General features: G+C 34.1%; 1 protein-coding gene across 3 annotated transcripts; it reads right to left on the bottom strand.

Annotated features, from left to right (window-relative positions):
* Nucleotides 1-11,609: 11,609 nt before the first annotated feature.
* LOC110730524 (WUSCHEL-related homeobox 9-like) lies at nt 11,610-16,158 on the bottom strand. Of its 3 annotated transcripts, none has more exons than XM_021910323.1 (5): nt 16,030-16,158; nt 15,535-15,834; nt 14,430-15,338; nt 13,133-13,419; nt 11,610-11,930 (listed from the first exon to the last, which is right to left on the bottom strand). In XM_021910323.1, exons 2-5 carry the CDS (start codon nt 15,689-15,691, stop codon nt 11,907-11,909), a joined length of 1,377 nt encoding a protein of 458 aa, XP_021766015.1. In that variant the 5' UTR covers nt 15,692-15,834; nt 16,030-16,158; the 3' UTR covers nt 11,610-11,906. The 3 variants fall into 3 exon arrangements, with proteins under 3 accessions (XP_021766015.1, XP_021766016.1, XP_021766017.1); XM_021910324.1 differs by having other exon boundaries at nt 11,610-11,831; XM_021910325.1 differs by having other exon boundaries at nt 15,556-15,834.
* Nucleotides 16,159-16,587: the final 429 nt, after the last annotated feature.

The raw sequence follows: 16,587 nt of genomic DNA, 5'->3' as shown, positions 1-16,587 counted from the left end.
TAATGGTGTTAGCGGTTTTACCATGAATAGTGTTTTTTATGTACTATTCATAGTACAACCGCTAACACCATTAGAGGTTCTACGATGAACAGTGAAAAAAAAAACACTATTCATGGTAGATTTGCTAATGGTGTTAGCGGTTTTACCATGAACAATGTTTTATTTTTCTTTCCATTTATTTACAAATTTGTCATTTGATAAAACGAGCAAGCCTCTTTATTTTTACTGAATATTTTTTAAGGTAAAACAGGGCCTTAATTTCCTTCAAATTAACAATACTTAGCAACCAACGGAGTTTGAAAATATGAGATTATGATGAATTTATTACAATAAGAATACATGTCAATCCCCGAAAACTTACCTTGAAGCTTGATGTAGAGAACAATAGATGATATACTATACAATTTAGCAAAAAATAATAAAACAACCGACATAGAACAACAAAATAATCAAAGAGAAAAACGAATGGATTTAAACATAGAAAATGTTTCAATAGCCGGAGAAGATATTAAAACCGCAATCTTTCACTATGTTAACCAAAGAGGTTCAATGATGATTTACATGCAAAATGCAAAGCAATCTATCAATATCTCTAACAAAAGTGACAACGAACTGGAGCATCATGTAAAAATTTTAATGGCATACTAAACTTATATATTTTGTATGCCATAGTAATAGGCATAAACTATACACCAAGAAGAGCACATTCAAAGATAGTTTTAAAACAACAATCCCTACTTATAGCTTGTCTTTAGGTCACACTACAAAATACCATACCATGTTAGTTGTCAACAATTAATCCAATGTCCAAGGTTTTTTTTTTCTGTATGAGTAGATGAGATGAAGGGTTGTGCTACCGGATCGGAACCTCGCTCTCACAGGTCAACCTAGCTAGTCCGGATTAATAGGCTAGATAATTGGGAGAAGTATGGAGAAAGGTAAGGGAATCCCCTCCAAATTGTCACTAATGAAGATTGAATTCTCAACTGTACCTATAATTGAAAGGTGCTCTCCTTTTACACTTTGACCAAACTTGACTTATTAATAAGAAAATGATACTAGTAAAGTAGTAAAATTATACGAAGTAAATAGTGTATACTACTTATGTGGTTTGAGAAGGGGATAACTTCAAAGATAATGTACGTGTTAGACTCTAATAGCATATGGCATGTATATGCAACAATTTTAAATCCACAACACAACCTACTTATTGATGAATTCATGATGCACTTATATTATCAAAAAGTGAGATCATGTCGATTTGTTAGGTACGCTAAATCGCTTATAGCCATTAATAGCTCCTCTCAATAAATGCTTCACAATAGTGTAAACAAATAAAAAATATTTCAAAGCATTAGTCATGAATTCATGATGATCAACAGCGCAAATTTAGCATAATTCATCTACTCCTATTTATACTTATAGATGCATCAGATTGTGTTTTTTTTTTTTTAATATATTTTTTTATTAATAGATTTTTACCACATTTAATTATAACTCTACTATCTTAAAAAGGAACAATTGAAAAGAGTAATCTCTCTTTTGCCACTTTTTCTCAACAATCCCACATTTGAGTAATTTGGAAACTATCCAATCTTTGCTCCCCATCTGCTTAAAATGATCCTTTCATCGATTTGCTAACTTGACAATCGACTTTTAAAGGTGACTTGTCATGTATCATCTTCTTATTGTTCCTTTTTAATAATAATAATAATAATAATAATAATAAAAGCAAATATAACAAAAATAATTATATAAAAATTAATTTTATATTAAAAACGCTTTCCCTTTCCCTTCCCTCTTACCCAAACTGAACTTGCCCCCTCCCCATGCCAGAGCTTGCCCCATGCTCGGCCCACCCCTTCTCCGCCCCTGCGCCACCCCTCTAGAACAACCACCCCCTTCCTCGACTCTTTGTCCCATACACACCCCCGTCTTGAACGACTTTGCTTTGCTTTGGGGTGGGGTGTGGTTTTCGGAGTGGGGGTGGCGTTTTCGGGGTGGGGTCGGGTTTTCGAGGTAAGGGTAGCATTTTGGTAGTGTGTTGAGGGGGTTGGTGTTTTCTCAAAAAATAATAAAAGTAATTTTATTTATTTTATTTTCCTTATAATGTTTACTTATAATAAAGAGTAAATATATTAATGGTCAAAATAATGTATTTTTCCACATGTCTGGGACAACTAAACTTAATGTAATTATTGAAAGATAGAATAAGTTATTATACTACAAATATGCATGCTTGTAATTAATAAAAACATGTTAAAACAAAATTTTAAAAAAAATGTAATTGTAAGAAACTAGCGGCATGATTTAAGAACTTAATCTAGGTATGATATTGTATACCACCGTTTACCGTATAATACTTAAGGGTGTGACTTGGTTTAGCAGTTTCGGAACTCATGTTCGATCTCAGTTTCAAATTACGCAGTTGCAACTTATATAGGTGTCAATTTGATCGGGGTTAGATCTAGTCACATTAGGCTTGATGCTAAATTATTAGTGCCCATGCAAATTAAATTCTAAATCGATCACTTTCAAATAAAGTTGTGTCTAGTTCGTTAGTTTTGATCAGTTTTTGACACCTCTGCAGCCATGGACAATTGAATAACATACACATTTATATTTAATTTAATACTCTAAAGTCTCATGTACTAAAATAATATTGATATGTCGCTCAACACACAGTGTATGTACAAGTACAGTATATTAGTACCCAAGTTCTGATGAGCTTCGATGCGTAATACACACGAATGAGAAGTTTACAAGAGACTGAACAAAATCGGTAAATCTTTGAGAGATAGTACAACATCTGCAGCTATTTTCAACTCCAGTTTGGTAAAAAAATATCGACCAAAACAACTAATATCCCTCCATTTTGTCAGCTTCTTGTTCCATTTGATATGACTAGAGATCCATCGATCAGCTATTTTGATTAGATGTTATATTCGATTTGTGGTTGAGTGATGCAGTGTATGTTTTACGTGCTTACTTCTATCAACAGTTTATGTCTCTAGTCTTTTTAGATTGCATTTATAGCTACCAAACGGTCCAAGTTAAACCTACGTCTATCAAACTCTTTTCATTTATTGTAATAGCACTAGTATGTCGAATATGTACCCGTGTTTATCGGATCTCTTCATCTATCTCCGATCATTGGTTTGAACCCTTCACACTTCATTTTTAGTTAATCATGCATAAAAATAGTCGAGTTTGGCGATTTGACAAATTGAACAATATACAAATCTAACATACGTACACATACGTGAGTGGACTAGAGAGTGAGGGATTAGATCTCTCCTCCCAGTACCAAAAAATCTTATAATCGATTCTCATTAATGCCCTTGTGGCTCTCTAACCAAAAAAAAAAAACAAAAAAAACAAACACGTTAGTGGACTAGGTCCTAGTAACACACATAAATATATAATACAAATAGCTAAAGGTGGCAATGGACCAAACCGGCCCATAACACAACACAATGCAACAAGGAAAAAAAAAATTGCACAAGGGCGCGGGATAATCATGGCATGTTACTGTGTATTTTTGGTCGTGACTCGTGAGCCATCTTTTTTTTTTTTTTTGAGAAGCACGTATAGCAATACACAATATATTAAAACACTGAGTGTATGTATTTTAATTTATTTGCAACATTTACCATAAATGGATATTACAAGTTATTTGCAATAAAGGTTTTTTTTTTTGACAACATTTTTTTCTATCACATTCTTCATTACATGCAACTTTATTTTTATTTTTATCTCTATTACCAATCACAAACAAATTTACCTAAATATTGATGAATGTCACATTATTGCAAATAAATTGAAACGAACGTAGTACATTTAGTTTCATTTCTTCTATATTAGACACATAAGCACGGTGCAACACGATACAATGGCGTGTGGCTGAGACGGACACAAATTAAGTTAAGTGTGAGTTCCGCTATGACCAAGCTAATCTAGTCAAACCCAAGACACGCAAGTTCGACACAACCAAGCGAGCCAACAACAGTCATCTATACAGATAGAGAGTTCAAAAAAGGAAACTAGAAATAAAGGTATGATTGATGGAAGTTATATTAGAAGCTAAGCTTAGGGAGACAGATAGATGGGTAGGGTGTTGAGTGATGGGAGATCTATCGAAATGAGATAGCACTGCAAAGAGTTAAGTGAAAATATTAAAACGAAATTCCTTCACTCATTGTCACGTTTAGTTACTGTTTTGCATGAACCGTCACGTTTCACAAACATCATTTATGTTCATGCCTCCACCACCACGTCCCCTCAATCAATACTCCTCTCGTACCACTATTTCTTTGGACAAACTATAAGCATATATAATTGCATCAAATTTAAAAAATCATACTCCTCCGTTTCTTTTTAGTTGCAACATTTTCCTATTTTAAAAATTGTTAATTAGTTGTAACACTTTTCATTTTTGACATTTTTTTATCTTTATCTCTTTCCTACCCACATGGACCCCTCTTCCTTTTCTCTCTATCTCTCTCCTCTTTAAAAATTGACTGGGAGACCGTGAAAATAAAAGCGTTGTAACTAAAAAAAACGAAGGAAGTAACTCAATTTTATAATATTGAGTATATTCCATCGATATGGAAATGATAGTTATTTGAATCATGAACGTGAAGATGTTTAGGATAAGCTTTTACCACATTTACAATATCGACTACCTACTAAGGGTCTGTTCTCTTCACCTTACTTTCACTTATTTCAGGTTTAATAATTTCAGATAAGTTCAGTTCAGGAAAAATAAGTTCAGATAAGTTCAGTTCAAGAAAAATAAGTTCTGATAAGGGTTATCCAAGTTCAAATTATAACTAAAAATAAGTTTTAATAAGTTCAGATAAGTTAAGTTAAATTCAGATAAGTTCAGATAAGTGAAATCAGGTGAATAGAACACACCCTAAATTTAGGGATTTGTTAAACATCGCCCACAAATTACTACATAAAGCCCACAAAATTCACTTGGTTTGACAATATTGCCCTTGACCTAAAAAAAAAAACACTCACACTCTCATCACTCACACTCTCATCGCTCATCTTCTTTCAACCTCTCTAAAAAAAAAAAAATTTCAAACAACGGCAATGTCCAGGCGGCAAGGCAAGGAATTGGCGGCGGCGGCGGAGGGAAGGAGGTCCCAAGGAGGCAAGGTACAATTTGTAAAAAAAAAAAGGAAAAACCGCCGTGACGGAGGTGGGGCGCCCTGGCTGGACGCCCAGCCAGCGGTGGTGGCGCCAGCTGCAGACGCCGCCACCAGAAGGCTGGCGCCTGGGCTGGACGCCAAAGCCACGGTTGTGGCGTTTATTCAAGGCGCCGCAGCCGTGGCTGTGGTGTCCAGCCCAGGCGCCAGCTTACTGGTGGCGGCGTCTGCAGCTGGCGCCACCACCGCTGGCTGGGCGTCCAGCCAAGGCGCCCCCCCTTTTTTTTCTTTTTTTTTTATATTTGTTTTAAAATATTGTTTTTATTTTTTATTTTTTTTTTATATTTGTTTTAAAATATTGTTTTTTTTTTTATGTAATATCTTTTTGAATTGTTTTTATATTTTGTTGTTTATTTTTATAAATTTTTTCAATTTTGTTGTATTTTTTCTATGTTTATATTTTGTTTACAATTATTTGTTTGTTTTTTTTGTACATTTTTATTTTTATTCTCTATTTTGATTTGTTTTTAAATTTTTTTTGTGACTTTGATATTGTTTTTGGTTAGCTAATTTATTTTAAATTTTATTATTGATATTGTTTTTGGTTAGTTAATTTATTTTAATTGGGAATGAATTATTTATGTTTATATATATTCTTCTGTGTTGGTTTTATTTCCTTTCTAAGTGTATTTTTTATTCTATTATTTTTATTTAAGTGTTTTGTTAATTTCTTTATTATGTTAATTTGTTAGTATGTTTTTAGTTTATTTGATTTGGGTAGTGGTAGCTATTTTTCGTATAAATTTTTGTATGTTTATATATTTTAAAATTTTGTGTAGAATTCACTGGGTCGTCATGGTGCGGGGAAGAATGTAGAGCTTCTTAGTAGAAGCTATTCAGTGGAGAGGTCGGGGCTTAGTAGAGGCGTGTGACCCTGACAGTGTAGGCCAGTTTTCCTGGGGATCGGCTACGTTGGCGTATTTGTATCGCCAACTAGGATTTGCGAGTCGGGCTGACGCGGCAGGTATCACTGGGTGTCTGACTCTATTGCAGACCTGGATATACGAGTACTTTCCTGCATTGCGACCACATCGTGACCCGGTTCCTATTGATGAGGGGATGCCGCGTGCTTGTGCGTGGAGTCCGCGCTCGGAGAAGAAGTCCGTTGACCGCCTCCGATCGATACGGTTATTGTTGGACAGGCTGTCCCCCTTAGAGGTAACGTTTATAAATTGTTTCTACATTTTATTATTTGCACATATTATATTCATGTTATTAAATTTTAAAACTATGTGCAAGTGAACTGGATGCCTTTCGGCCCGAACCCTAGTGTTAGGGTACCCAGGACCCTGTACACAAGACTCATTCAGTATCGTGAGATCGTCGAGGCGTACATGCCCCAGCGTTGTCTTCGCCAGCTTGGATTTGTCCAAGTTGTCCCTCCTCCCCCGGCATGCCCGATGAAGGCGGTCCGACTTGCATCGTCGAGGGACTACGTCGTGAAATGGCCGGATATCATGACCGGGACGTGGGACCAGTTTCCGATGGTGGCCCGCTTATGGACTGCGGAGTTGCAGCGGCCGCCCTCTAGGGTTCCTCCCATGTGTGACCATTACTACATGGAATGGTTCAACCAGTATTCGCACCCGAGGTTGATCGCAGATCTCGACCACAGCGATGATGATTATGTGCCACCGCCTACTGCCATGGAAGCGGTATGTCTCATATTATATTTATCGTTGTCTTTTAATTAAGTTTTATATGTTGTTATTGTATTTCATCTTTTGTTTTTTGTTGTATGCAGTGGATGGGAAAGATAATGCAGGACGTACAGAAACTCTCTCTTGAGAAGGACAGCATGAGTGCAACAGGGAGAGCTGTTGTTGATAGTCTGGAACAGACCCTTGCGCAGTGGGAGTCGTCGTCGAGGAGGGATTACTGATGGTTTTGTCATTTTATTTATAGAGCACTTTAAATATTATCGTTTTAATTTATTAAATTGGACATTATGTTGTAAGTTTGTAACATTTTAGATTGTTCTTTTAGCTTCCAACTTAAACATATTATCATTGCTGTTTTTAAATTTTGATATAACCGTTCGTGGATCCGCGCAACTTACCCATGCAACATATAGAATGCAGTAAGCAATACAATATAAAAGATTAATGTTCTCATTAAAAGAGCAACGTACAAATAAGATTACATAGGAAGAATGTAAACATCAAACCAGAACAGGTAACCACGTGATTGTGCCTGGTGTAGCAGCTGCTGTATAGGGTTCCTTCCCTCTGACCGTTCAAACCTGAGTTGCTGTCTAACGTTGTAGATGTGTCTTCGGTTTGGATGGTCTTCTGGAAATTTCTCTAACACAGATGCTAATATTTTAGCAGGCTTGACTTGAGCATCACTCATTTCTTTCACAACTACTTTCGCAGCAGGACTTAAGCCGCTCAGCTGTCGATGACCCTCTTCATATACTATCATCTCATGGTTGTGATACCCCCATTTAGAGTAACCAATCACTTCCCAACCGTCACGACTCCGTAGTTGTCGAACCTTTACTCTGAACTCACACCCACAACCTTTCCGCTTTGTATCAAACCGAGTGGCTGTACGAAAATCTCTGTCTTCTCTTTTGCGATAACGGTCACATCTCAAAATGCGATCCATTCTACCATCCCGTTGAGATTTATGAGTTACTACTACCAAGCAAAATCCAGCTGCAATTGCAACCTGTTTTGCCCAATCAATCGCCTGTTGAGCTTCTTCGAATGGACCATCATGTCCAAATATCCCACTGTAATCATTTCCGTCTCCACCATAATCCTGCATCAATTATATATTACAATAAATACATTTAACGGATAATACATTTAATTTCTATATTTACACAGAATTAACACAAAAAAAAAAGCATAATTATGTATAATCAAACTTAATTTTTATAAAAACCCAATTCGAATTTTCAAACTAAATTTAAAAATATACCATTTCGAATTTTCAAACTTAATTTTAAAAAAACTTATTTCGAATTTTCAAAATTAATTTAAAAAAAACCCATTTCGAATTTTTTTAAAAAATCATTTTCGATTTTTTTTAAAAAAAATAAATAAATAAATAAAAAACAACAAAAAAATCAAAAAAGAAAAAAAAAATTAATTTATAAGGGTGGCGTCTGCCAGGGCTGCCACAGCCACTGGACTGGCGCCTGGCAGGGCCGCCTCAGCCAGTAGAGTTGCGCCTGGCCAGGACGCCAGTCTGGTGGTCTGGGCGTCTGGGCTGGACGCCACTCTGGTGGTCTGGGCGTCTGGGCTGGACGCCACTCTGGTGGTCTGGGCGTCTGGGCTGGACGCCACTCTGGTGGTTCTGGCGTCTTGGACGTCCAGGCTACGGTTTGGGCGTCCATCCTAGGCGCCAGAGCCACTCCGACGGTAAACCGTGAATTTTAACGGTGACTTACCTCGTTTTCCGTCGACGACGACGTACCTCCGGCGTCCCCCGCATCTCTGGCCTGCCCTCCGGTCTTCCCCGGCGAGCCAGTACGGCTCCACATTTTTTAAACCGAGATTATTTCAATTTTAGAAAATGGGCATAATGGTCACACCAAGTCATATTTGTGGGCTTTATATGGTAATTTGCGGGCGATGTTTAGCGATTCACTAAATTTAAGGAGTTTGTCAAGTTATAGCAAAATATGCTACTTATGTACTTCTTCCGTTCCTTTTTGTTTTTATGTTTTTACAATTATTATAATTTTTCTCTTAAGAAAATTTTAAATGTATAAAACAAAATGAATCGTAGTCCGTAGGGTGTAAATGTGAGACATAACACAAAAATTAAATAATACAATCCTAGATCTTTTATATACACAACTAACTAATCCCAAACGGCCAAAGTATAAACTCAACTAATCTTATACTTATTAGTTTCAAAATGAAATTATAACTAAACCCAATAATAATATAATGCATGATCTGTGCACCCGGGTGCACCATGCACATGATGCACCTGGTTAAATAAAAAAAAGGCGAAAAGAACATTTAGCTGATTAAAAAAAACATGCAGGTTTTTGAAAAAGAACATGTTTGTGTTTAACAAAGAACATGCATTATTAAAGAACATAAAGACATTACAAAAAGAACGTGATAAAAACTTTATTAAAATTTTATGAAAAATTACACATTAACGGAAAAAAAACTTTACTAAAGATATCATTTCCCCAAAAATTGTTTTTTCTCTCTCCAAAAATTAACTTTGCATAATAATTTTAGTTTTTTTCTCTCTAAATATTTTCAACTAAGTAAAAACCAAAATTTCATTTTCAAATTAAATTTCAAAATAACATATGTTAAAAGAGCATAAAATATAATGTAAAGAACATGTAATTCTTACCCGAAGAACACACTGATCAAACTCAAAGAACATACGATAATAAAAAATAATGATATATGATAATTCAAAAAAGAATTTGTGCGTCACTCGTTACCTCAAAGAAAATACGAGTCAAATTCAAAGAACATACTTTGTATTATTGAAACCCAAAAATATTTTAAAAATATTTTTAAAATGGAAAATGTCCATTAAGGATAATAATTTAAAACTGAAAGCAGTTTAAAGGGAATAATTCCCTATAATTTCGCCCAGATTTTTTTTTTCCCACTAATTTTTTTTTATTTTCCACTAAATTAATGATAATTAGTTATGCCACATCACCAGGTGCACCATGAGCATGGTGCACCCTGGTGTATTATACAATTTTCAATAATAATAATACTATTAGCCTAGATTTAGAATATATGAGTTCTATAGAATATGTAAAGCAAAAACTATCCTTCAAATAAAAATTTCAATATGATGATGATTAGCTACTAAGGGCATCTCCAATAGATAAGCAACAGCACTTATAAGTGTTATAACCTGACTTGACACATTATGTTTTTCAATAGTGAACTAATACATATAATTTGATTGACTTTACATATCAAGTAATACTCAATTTTATTGGCATTTCATTTCTTATATAACTATTCGAGGTATATATTTTAGAAAGTGGCTTCAAAATCAACTCCACTAAGCTTTAGTTTGAAGATATAACCTTTGTATGATTGTTAGTTGGATTTAGTACTAACAACTACTACTACTAAAATCAATAGATGTTTGGCTAGGTTTAAACCCAAGAATAGCATCAATATACATTCTTTAGCAACTTAATTAGGTCAGCACAACAAATTTCACGGATTTGGTTATTGTTAATGAAGGGCTAGCTAAGATAAGCCGGCCTCAACACCCCCCCCCCCTCCCTCCCCCCTCTTTAAGTTTCTAATTAGCATAGTTATTGAAAGAGCTAATTTAACAAATATTATCTTAATTTACCCATCGGCTGTGTGCTTATAAACTCCCATGTTAATTTTTCTTTTATCGTAAGAAAGGAAATTTCAATTAAGTTCTAAGTCCAAAGGAGTAGAGAAGGAAACCTAATCCATATTAATTACCCCAATACATTGGAAAATGGAGAGTGCGAATCTATTCCTATTAGTCCATGGTACTATCTTTACATTCGCTACTTGATAAATTTCTATACAATAATTATCGTCTACAATAATTAAATATTATGTACAAGTAAAAATGAGTACAACATACGTAGGTAACGAACGTAATAGTAATTCGTATTAAATAGTACAGTATATCTTCTAATATCAAAACCTATTGTACCTTAGAAGTTTCAACCATTAGTCCATTATTAGTAGCCAATTTTAAACGAAGTTTTTGCTAAACAAAGAGGTAAACTAGATAAGTTATACTATTATCATAATTATTTAAATAGTTAACTTCCAAAGAGGTAAGATTTCCATAAAAATATGAGGTGGATTGAGATTAGACCGGTGATCGGATCCCCACCCTTTTCTCTATACCACAACAATATAGATGACCAAAGCTAAAAAAATACACAAACATTAAACCACCCACCCCACAAAAAGAAGTGAAAACGTACCAAAAAAGCAAGGAAACGTATAAGTTGCCCTAAAATACTGGCATGCATCAAGATAATGATATCACCCAAGTCTGTTGGAATTGAATGTTTGACGTTTCACACACCAGTCATGAGTTCATCACATAACACACTCCATCCCAACATTTGTTGTCGTATTAATGGTGTAATTTCAATTTGTAACGTGACAATTAAAATCTAAAGGGAACAATATAATCTAAATTGCTGAAAATGATCATGACATAACACATTGCATCCGAACATCTGTTGTCGTATTAATAATGTGATTTCAATTTATAACATGACAGTTAAATTTGAATTGGGAACAATATCTAAATATCTGCTGTGAAATAATTGATAGCGTTATTTCACCAAATAACATAACATTAAATAGGAAACGAAGTAAAACGTATAATCAACTTTTCAATCACTTAAGAGCAAGAAAGTGTAGTAATCACTTTATTAACCAAGATTATATGTACTAGCTTCTAGCTCACAAGAAGGGGGAAAAAGTTCATTGAACCATACATAATATAATTATCTCAAATTACATAAACTAGCTATAATAAGAAACTTATAAAACTAAAATCTATAAAAGTCTAATACTTCATTCTGAAGGGGGGGAGTTCTTTCCATCTTTATAGCATTGATTCTAATTCGTCGCCGGTATCGAAAAGTTCCTAGATCTGCACAAGATGAGAAGAAAAACATTGTTCTCAAATAAATGGCGCATCATAGCAACGGAGTACTTAGCTAGCTAGCTATGTCCAATTCATTGTATTCCACTGCAAATGAAGATGGCAACAATAATAAACGTAAATATTGATTACTTAATCACACTAATTAATATACCCAAAAAATATATGATTGAATTGCAAGCTGGAACTATGGAATGAAACAACATATTGTATACAAATATAGAAAGCAATCAAAACCTGACAAATTTGACTTCAAGTTTACCTGCACTGTTTCATTCAACGTACCAAAGAATTTTGAACCTTTTATGTAAGTTTTTTTTGCCTAAATCATTGAATATATTTATTGCTAATTTAGATTGTTCTTTTTTCACTTTATAAGAAATAAATAAAGATTAGTATTTTATACCATATACTTGTAAGAAGTTAACTAGTTAAGATGTTCCTATAGTTAATGTTTAATTTCAAGCAAATTAAAGCATTTTAAATTTAATTATATTAAGGAAAATGCTATACATAGCCCTAAGGGCTACATATAAGCATTTAATTTACTCTTGAAAATTGTTTAAATTTAGAAAATCATGACGAAAACACACTAATTACACCGATTTGCGCATGTTTTTGTCATGAATTCCTAACTTTATACATTTTCCAAGAGTAAATTCAATGCTTATATATAGCCCTAAGGGCTATGTATAGCATTACCCTTATATTAAAAATAAACTGTGATTATTATAGTTAAACACGTGAAAATCAAACTTACTTTGATTCTATAACATTGGAGAAATGATTATCTATATATATTCAACATTGAACTTTCTCATAAGGAAAAAAAAAAAAATCGAAATTTACAATGTGTTCCATTGTTTTAAACTTTTAATCAATAGAGTATCCCTTTAATCATAAGTAAACTCCTAACCAAATTAAGACGTGTTACAAACAGCATTAAATTTTCCCACATGGTAAAAAAAATGTGTTAATCGAATAATCGATATGTGTTCCATTGTTTTCATCACTAGAGATATACCCTTCCATTATAAGAAAACTCCTTACTAATTTAAGACGTTTTATAAACCTCATTTATTTTGTCCATATGGTTAAAGAAATAAATTGAATGATATGTGTTCCATAGTTTTCATCATTAGATAATCCCTTAGATCAAAAGTAAACTTGCCCCTTACAAATTTAAGACACGTGAAAAAAGTTGTCACTTTTCATATTAACACTAATACAAAGTTAAGAATAACTAACAATGCAAGTTTAAACACATAGCATTATGGTTTCATTCATACCTGGTAAGGAAACCCCGGAGCCAGAAGATCCGGGGTGGAATCGAGCTTATGGAGCAACGGAGAGGCGGCAACACAACCAACAAGGTAGTAAGACGCGCCATGTTGAAGTGGATGAACCGTAACACCCCACTCATTAGTCATAACCGGGTGACCGGAACCAGAATGAACAAGCACAGCATCCTCCCCAAACTCCTCCTTAACATTAAACGGTCCAACCGGAAGCTCGAACACCATCCCGTTAATAAACACCGTTGATTTCCCTGAAAGTCCACCAGACTCACCTACACCTACAAACACACGAACATTTTTCCATTGAAAAATTAAGCAAACAAATCAAAGCAGTCAATCATAAAAACTGGCCATGCACACGTCCGGAGTTAGGAAGAGGGTGTTCAGTCTGCTGATTATTAGTTGGGAAAAGACAAATTTAGCCCCTATTTGATGTTAATATGACAAATCTGTCCTTAGTTTTTATAGGTGTGTTACATAATTTTCAGATCAACCTATATGTTATGTTACAATACATCAATCATGTCGTCTCATATTCAATATTCCTATAGTCGTCTACCCAAATTTATTGGATACATATAATTATGAAATGATTTTAAGTCTAACTAATAAATTTCCTAGCTTTTCATTTACCTGTCAAATCTTTCTAATAATAGGGTCAATAATTTTACGGTCAATATAAATTACTCCATCCTACCTAGTTTCTAGTTAGATTAATAACTTTCTTCGTTCTTTTATAACCGTCTTCTAAAATTATGCACACAAATTAAGATGTTACATGTTATTTTTATACAAATCAAAACAATGTTGATTCTTTTAATGCAAAAGGAGAAATTGTTAGTTATTGCATGGATATTCAAAATCGACTAATAACATTTCAAAGTGATCTTACTTAAAGATTAAAAAACAAATAATAATAATAATAATAATAAAAAAAAGGCAATTAAACACTGCATTAGTATTATTAGTGACACATAAAATGTAACCAAATACAAAACAATAAAGGAAAAAGATTAATTAAGTAACTAGCAATCTATAATCGTCACGAACTACAGCTAAGGTCAAGCATTCAATTAATGTGTAAGTTTTATTAATTTAAATAAGCATATATCATGTGAAAAAAAGTTTACTAAGAAATGAAAATAACGCAGTCAATTAATCTGTAAGTTTTGTTAATTTCAACTAAGCAAACTATGCAAATATCATGTGGAAAAAAAAAAAAAAAAGCATTGAAGTTAATAGCACGATTCATGAAAAAAAATGCATCTAAATAAAATTTAAGCGTTACCTAGCAATTGACCAAGACTACCCGAAATCGCGGTAGGAACAACAGGAGAAGAGGAAGTAACAGCACAAGTAGAAGTATTTGGAGGATTAGTGACCAAGAAACTCAACTCTTGTTGAAACTTAAGCTTCTCAACTTCATGATCTCTCTTGGAATGATCACCACCAAACATATCACCTAGTAAGAGAGACGAGAACCCGCCTACGGCTTGATCGGAACTAGCCGGAACATTGATGGTGGCCGAGGCATCGTCGTGGTGAGTAGGACCAAAGCACAACCCTTGACTAAAACTATTGCCACCACTTTGGTGCAAAGGAAAAAACAAAGGATCTTGAGGAACAAATTCATGAGTAGTAATATTAGTAGTAGTAGGAGGAATAAGTTGGTGGAAATAAGGGTTACTTTGGTTAACACTAGTAGGAGAATTTCCAAATTGATCAACAACATTATTAGTATTGTTACTATTATTGTTATTGTTATTATTAATACTATTGTTACTACTACTATTACCACCATATGATGATGAGCCTCCTCCTGACCTAGAAGGCGGCACCTTTCGAGGTGACGCCTTATCGGAGGAGGACGAGGAGGAGGAGGCTGGCATTGGTTGCGGCGGGCTGTGGTGATGGATACTAGTAATGACATTGTTGGTGGCAGCGGCGGCGGTGGCAGCAGTGGTTTTTGCTTGGAGTGTGCGCTGCTTATGCTTACTTCGGGACTTACGGTTTTGGAACCAATAGAACACGTTGGCGTCACCAACTTGACCATACTCTTGGAGTTGTGCTCGGATCCTCCGAATCTCGTCTCGTGGCGGGTTAACCATACCCGAGTTGAATATCGCCTCTAGGATCCGAATTTGTTCTGGTTTCGGGTTCCACCTCGGCTTTGGCTCCGGACTCCTCTCTTCACAACCTACATCAAACAAAAATTGATAAAGAAAAATAATAAAACCCTAGAGAAATGATAAATATAATCAACATATATAGATATATATGTATTTTTGGTTAGGACGAACACTTCTATTGTCCTAAATTAATAGTCGCATACTCATTTCAAATTAAACTACCAACGTGACTATTAATTTCAAACGAATAGAAAAAAAAAATACCGGAAGAAAAAGGGGAATTACTCGAAGATGAACGGCCACATGAATTGGAGAGAAGAGAAGATTGGTGATGATTCGAGTCATGTTGTTGAGACCATGATTGATTATTACAAGGCTTAGACTTGAACATGCTCGGCCAGTGTCGATTCGACGATGCCATTTCTTATGATGATTTTTTTTGTAAGAAAAATATAAAAGAAAGCAACAAAGAACACCAAACTTTGTAATAGTTGTTGTTGATGAAGTTGCACTTGAAGTTGCTAGGTTTTTAACAACCCTTTATATAGTACTCCTTGTATGTACCTTCAATTATACATGAACAAATTAATTAGAAAGGAAACCGCCTGTAAGTTGATTAATAATTAAGCAAATAAAATAGAAGATTAATCAAACTATATATTAAAAAAAAATGTTATAGGAAGAGAAGAGGAAACCCATCATTTTTTTTTCTTATTAAAATTAGAAAAAACTGAAGAAAAATAAAGGGAAAATATGTACCTTTTTAGTTCACAATATATTTGGATCTATATTTTTGTGTTTTTAAGTATTTGTTTTTTCTCTCTCCTAAGTTTGGTTTTGGTTTTGGTTGCAGAAGGAAGAGGTTATTGATTGAGGGGTGGGATTATTCTAATGAAGTGGAAGAGGTTGTTGCAGGAATAAATAGGGGGTGTGAACAGTTATTGCATTTTGCAAACATAACACTAATTTTGTTTTTATTTTATTAATATTTTAAATTTTTTATTTAATTTTTTTTTTAAAAAAAAAGTTGGGAGTTGAAAGCCTTTTGGATTGACTCGAGAGCAAAGATTAAATTCTTCAAAGGTGACAGTTATAATTCTTTTTTTTTAACAAACAAAAAAAAAAATTAAAAAGGTGTAATTTTAATGTTTGAAACTACTAGTAGAAATTGCGTAATTTGGTGAAAAAAAGAGGTAAAAGGAGAGAAGTAAGTGTGATGAGTAGGATTAGATTCTCTTACTTCAAAAGAGTAATAGAAGAAAGACTTTTCGAGTTTTCAAAATCAAGAAGTTCATTGAATTGAATGAATGACAAATC

This window comes from Chenopodium quinoa, unplaced genomic scaffold (assembly GCF_001683475.1).
Source record: "Chenopodium quinoa cultivar QQ74 unplaced genomic scaffold, ASM168347v1, whole genome shotgun sequence".
Lineage (NCBI taxonomy): Eukaryota > Viridiplantae > Streptophyta > Magnoliopsida > Caryophyllales > Amaranthaceae > Chenopodium > Chenopodium quinoa.
Note: the sequence above shows the minus strand (reverse complement) of the source record. Positions and strands in the feature narration are given on the sequence as shown.